We start from the raw sequence: 5,854 nt of genomic DNA on the forward strand, positions 1-5,854 counted from the left end.
TTTCTCTGACTCCCCCGATTCTCTTTTCTCTGACTCCCCCGATTCTCTTTTCTCTGACTCCCCCGATTCTCTTTTCTCTGACTCCCCCGATTCTCATGCCTAAGAGCTTGCAGTCCTTGGCATGGTATCTGAATCTGTTCTGTCTTGCAGTTGCTCTGCTTTACTAATGAATGATCTTTCTTGTAGGAGGATGAAGAACAAACTGTGGCTCCAGAAGCTTCATCGGAAGGTTACGCTTTCCAGGTCCCCAGCGGCACTCACACCACCTTCAACTTTTAAGCACTTTATCCCTATCGTTGTCTCCTGATCTTTTCTATGTGACTGCACTTTCCTGTCCTGTACATACTGTGAATCTGTTGTGTAAATAGTTTTATTTCATGCTGGACCGTTATCCAGTGGTTCCCTCTTTCTTCCTCTTTTTACACTAAGATGTCCATGGCTCTTTGCTGTAATTTTCTTGGCCGGATAATCCGGCTTCTTCTGGGCATAACGGCCCATCTTATAATTTTGCAATCTTACAGGGGATGTTGTTCCTCTGGTGGTAAGACCTGTTCTGCCTTTCACCTCCTGGTTGCCTCCAGGAGTTGTCTCGTCTCATTTGTAAGAACGCTCCTTGTTTTGGTAGGTTCACAGGTCCCTATGTCATCCGAGGAGGTTTGTAAGTTTACAATGTGACTTGTACAGCCTACAATTTATTAAAAAAAGGTGTCTAATAAAACATTTTGTAAATAAAGATGTTGTGTGTCTGGTTTACTTGGGAGGCAGGGGGGCTGATATATCTGTAAAATCAATTTATACAGATGGGAGGTTTGGGTAAAATCTATTAAGGTTTTAAAGTGGTCACAACAACTCTCAATAATTTGATGTGCAATGGCCCTACTCTTGGCAAAGGTCAGTATTTTGGAGAGATTACTTCAGAACAGCTTTTTGATCAGTATCCAATGGGGTTAATGGAAGATTAAAAGTGTGTTTTTTGCATGGGGCAAATAGTTGCCTTGGTGCTTGGGGGCATTAGAGCTTTGGCCTGGTACCGGGTCATGAAGTACTCATTTGGCTGGGAGTTGACAAATGAATGATTAACCCGGAAGCTTGGCAAGGTAATCTGATCACCTGAAACATCTTTGATCTACAGAGGATAACATCTGGCTGCTCCTGTTATAGCTCTGAGCAATGGCATATGTATTCTAATGAGCATTCCATATTATTTTTGCAAAGAATTATTGACACGAAAAGGGGGTCTGACCTGCCAATCGATTTGGTCCATCTGTTCCTGCGATCCTCGCAGTTCTACCATGTCCCACAGACCTAATTCTCTACCGGGTTGCACTCCGGTAACAATAGGTTTAGCTCTTTCCCTGGTATTGCTGTGGCCCTTAAAAGGGCAGAAAGAAACAGCAGTCACTCTCATCCTACAGCTTCTTATATCTAATGCTGAGGCAATTTACTGCATTCCCTTCATAGTCCTGTCTTCCTTGAGGAACAAATTGTCTAGATTAGGGTTGCTGGGGTAGTAAATGTGACCTCAGGGATCTGACATTCTTTCCAAAGGCCAGCAATGTAAGATGAATTCCTCTCATTGAACAGCACACTAATATACTGTGGTCTGTGAATGTAGAAGTTATAGTATGGGGGGGTCCCTGAAGATCTGAAAGTTATTTTAGGGGTTTTATATTAAGAGTTGGTTTGTATATTATCCTGTAGTTTTGTTAGTATTCTATTAATGTTGGGAGCAAATGGGGTCATGCAGCTCTCCTCAAGTTGCTATGTGATTGTCTGCCGGTAGGGGGAGCCGTTGTTCTGTTCATTCCACTATGCTGATAAGTTTGATGGCAATTTTCCTTTTTAGCTAGTTTGCTCTTAGTTCCTGATTAGAGGAATGGGGGCAGTCACAGATGGGATGTTCTGGAGTCATTTTATCCCATTAGTGCTAGACCGCTCAGTGGTTATTCTCTCCTTTCTGATGGTAACTACAATCTGGAATCTTAAAGTGTCTTTCTTGGCTTAAACTCTCCCCATTTATGAATGCTCAATCTTTTTCTGCCAGATTTCCATTAAAGCTGATGAATCATAATCACAGGAGTTGCAGTTCTGATTCTCCACATGTGTTGTGTTCCCAGCACCGCCTACTTCCGTCCAGGGGGTGGAGTCTAATTTCCTGTGTCCAGACCTGGCTTTATGGGAAGGCTCTAGGTGGCGCTGTACAGGGCCTTAATTTGTTATTGGGCCTTTGTACAGTGCACAGCAGGAGCCGTGACATTCCATTGGAAGATCCTGGATTATTTAGGGCATATAGGAGAGACATTTCTCCTCACTTATTTGTACTTTATCCTGACTTTTAGCCCCCAACTCCTGAGTGTGCAGAGCAGACACAGCCGCAGACCTCCTCCTTCACACTCTGAGGTAACTAGTTGAAACAAAATGGAGGCGTTACCCCTAGTAACCAGATCTATCCCAACATCCTCCTTCCTGTACGTACGACTACATCTCCCGGCATGCTCCGCGCATCTCTTCTGAATGGCTGTTTCCTCTAAAGGGGCGGGAAATGGGTTACGTAAGTTTTCTCCAAGTGGAAGAGATGGGTAGACGCCAAGCCAGGGGGCGGGTCTAGATGTAACTCCTCCTAGTAGGTGTGTTGCGGATGTGTCCCGGCAGGAGGCGGTGTCTTGTGCAGTCCCGCCCACTGGCTGGCTCAGTCCCTCCTCCCCCTCCCTGTGATGGCGGCGCTGCTGTGTGAGAGATCCGCCGGGCCTCCTCCGATCTCCGCCTGAGTCTGCGGCCGGCCTACCCGCGCCCTCTCCGGACATGTCTAACCCTGGATCCCGCAGGAACGGGCCCGTCAAGCTACGACTTACCGGTAAGAAGGAAGCTCGGGCGGCCTTTATAGGCGAGCCGGGCCCACACCCGTCCGGCGACGGCAATCGGTATTGTCCTGTGTGTGGCCCCATCGGCCTGTGCTATAGGGCCCATATGTGGTCCCATAGAGGTGTGTTATCTTGTATTATTTACCCCGTGGCTCCCTAAGGTAGGTGTGACCCCATTATGGGGCCCCCATGTAGGTGTGACCCCAGTGTACGGGGCCCCTGAATGGAGGCCCCAGCACCTGTGTGACTGTGTCCGGGGTACTGCAATGGTGGGTCGCCTGAACTCCAAACTAGGCTGGACCCCTCATGGGGACCCCAACATTGGTGTGATGACATCATGGGGACCCCAGCATTGGTGTGACCATGGTATAGGTACCCCAGTGTTTGTGTTGTCATGCCAATAAGCCCCCAACCACATCAGGCACACCCCAATATGGATATAACCCTATGATGGGTACCCTGATGGAGGTGTGATGTCATCACAGGTACCCCAATCCAGGTGTGACCCCCGTCCCGATGTCCCCAACAAAGCTGGACCATGTTATAGGTACCCCAGTGTTTGTGTTGTCATGCCATCGGGACCCCAACCACATCGGGGTATCCCAGCAGAGATGTGACCCCTTCAGGGGCACCCTAATCTAGATGTGACCCCGTCATTAGCCCCTTATTGTAGGAGTGACCCCATGATGTGTCCCCAGGCGTCTCTCATACCTCTGGGGGTCGGTAAGGTTCTCAGGGCCCCCTTTGTTCTGTTGCCCCCTTTTTTAGATTAATATTTGGGTCTCCAATACTACTGTTGGGGTCCTTTCTGTATACAAAAGATCCCCCCCTATATATTCCAGCCCATCTAAGATAACCCCGTTCTGCTCTGTGGCCCCCAACCACCATGTGGGGCATTAGCTGTGCAAAGATTGGGGGATGGGCTATATTCTGCCCTGTGTCTCCGGGACCCAGGTGACTTGAGACTCCATCATGGAGACACCAGTGTATGGTGCTGACCCCCTGAATAATAACTGGGGCTCCTGTGGGGTCATATCAATGAGGATGGGGTCACCTGTGGGACCCTGGGATTATTTGTATGGGGCCCCTTCCCAGATTATTTTTCACTTTTCCTACTCCGTATCCGTGGACCATCAATCACCTCGGCGTTATCCTGGGTGGGTGTCACATGACACGTGGCGATTGTTGCCACGTATTCTCGGTGTCGGGTATTCTCGGGTATTTCTCGATGTCCCTTCCTTTAGAAAGTCATGTGACCTCATGTTCAGCCAATAATCAGACATGATGGCCGGGGTCAGTGGCCTCTTTCCCTCATGGCTGCCTTGGTGGGGCTATTGGCTCCTGGGGTTCCCCGATTGGCCACATCTGTTGGCGTTATTATTGGTCCCAATAATGAGGACCGGTCATTGTATATGGTACACGAGGTCGGGGGCACAGATGGAATCTCACAAGGTGGGTGTAGGAGTTGTTGTCACTGGTACGGAAATCTGTATTAGCGTTGTCACTGGGAGAGGAAATTCTAATGGTGGCATAGACACTGCAATCTGATTGGACAATCTGCTGCTATGAATCATTGTATGGTGATCTTAGTGTATGAGATGGAGGGAAATCTCTCCACGGTCACTTCACCGGCATAGTTTGATCATTATCCCTCCGCTGATTCATCTCCTCCGGACGGCGGGATGAATGCTGAGCGGTGACGGGTGAATGATGCTGTGTGAATCAGAGAATCACCTGGAATGTTGGCACCTCCAGGTATGCAGACAGCGGCAGTCAGCTGTGACAACACGGCATTGTTGTCACCCAGGGAAGGGTTAACAGGAAGCCCAGGCAGGGAGCCGAGTGGATGTAGGGTGACGGCTGGGCGTGCTGCACCTTTCACCTCCCATTCACAGGCCACAGCCAAATCGCCATCATTCACTCGTCACTGCGCCGATAAAAGTCAGAGACATAGCCGGAGGCCCTGCAATCCGATTTCCCATCACATGATTAGATTGGAATTTGTGATCACATGACACAGGCTGGATCAGAGCGCCCCCAGCAGACAGAACCTCAAACTACATGGCAAAGCAACCAATCAAATTTCAGATCTTGGTGCTTTGCAACCCAGAAAACGTCTGTGGGTTTAGTAAAGTCATGGACCCCATTGGATAGTTATTTCCTTCACTTCCTGTCTCGGTGACACCAGCACAGAGTTGTCACCATAGCAGGAAGTCACATTAAGGATTGCCGGAGGTTCCAGTTGGATTTCCAGGCATCGGCTCCAATCTTTTTATCCGGATTGGCCCGGCAGTGAAGGGGTTACTCTGGTGGCAGACTGTCGGTGACTCGGTGGTGCCGCCGGCTGCACTTCCTCCTGTCATGTGATCTGTATGTCGCCTTTCAGTTCTTCATGTCACTTCCCTTCATATTGGTGATGACTGGCTGGATAAAGAGGACCTGTTCACTCCTAGTGCTGACGTTCACCAGACCTGGTTTTTAGGTATTGATATGTGAATCATCTGGGAAGTGAGCGAATGACAGAGCCAGCCAATCAGAAGTTCTGATTTTTCGCCTTCTGCTGAGCTCATGTGACCCGGCCTCCTATACTGTCTGCAAAGTTCATCCTTTTGGGGTCATGCCGGCATTTCATGGCCGTCTGTCAGAGAAATGTCTGGACGGAGATCACGGTGCCAGGCAGGGAAATGACGTTCCATGGTGAGGCCCTGGCACTGCTCATGGACAATAAAGCTTCTCATAGCATCGCCCCCATCACTAAATAATGCACATTGTATGGACTGTGTGTCACCATGGCAGTGTCTGATCTGGTCCAACTCAGGGCCTCCCACCCTGCTAATAAGGGGCCAAACATGTCTGACAGCGAAGAAATAATGATGTCACCGGTCTCTAGTGATTGGATAGGCTTCACTCTCAGTGATGTCACCGGTCTCTAGTGATTGGATAGGCTGCACTCTCAGTGATGTCACCGGTCTCTAGTGATTGGATAGGCTGCA

At 49.1% G+C, this 5,854-nt stretch overlaps 2 protein-coding genes across 5 annotated transcripts in view; both read left to right on the top strand.

Moving 5' to 3' along the window:
* Positions 1 to 733, top strand: part of KPNA2 (karyopherin subunit alpha 2) — a 6,673-nt gene extending 5,940 nt beyond the window's left edge. The window contains exon 11 of the mRNA XM_072414095.1: positions 187 to 733. Coding sequence (XP_072270196.1) covers positions 187 to 279 — 93 coding nt within the window. The 3' untranslated portion in view covers positions 280 to 733. The remainder of the gene's footprint in view (positions 1 to 186) is intronic.
* Positions 734 to 2,681: 1,948 nt separating this feature from the next.
* SMURF2 (SMAD specific E3 ubiquitin protein ligase 2) overlaps positions 2,682 to 5,854 on the top strand; it is a 27,631-nt gene continuing 24,458 nt past the window's right edge. For 3 of the 4 annotated variants that reach the window (XM_072414100.1, XM_072414099.1, XM_072414101.1), the window contains exon 1: positions 2,683 to 2,854. In XM_072414100.1, coding sequence (XP_072270201.1) covers positions 2,803 to 2,854 — 52 coding nt within the window. In that variant the 5' untranslated portion in view covers positions 2,683 to 2,802. Of the gene's footprint in view, positions 2,855 to 5,854 lie in introns of all 4 variants that reach the window. The other variant, XM_072414098.1, reaches the window with a different exon arrangement.

The sequence above is a fragment of the Pyxicephalus adspersus genome, chromosome 6 (assembly GCF_032062135.1).
Source record: "Pyxicephalus adspersus chromosome 6, UCB_Pads_2.0, whole genome shotgun sequence".
Lineage (NCBI taxonomy): Eukaryota > Metazoa > Chordata > Amphibia > Anura > Pyxicephalidae > Pyxicephalus > Pyxicephalus adspersus.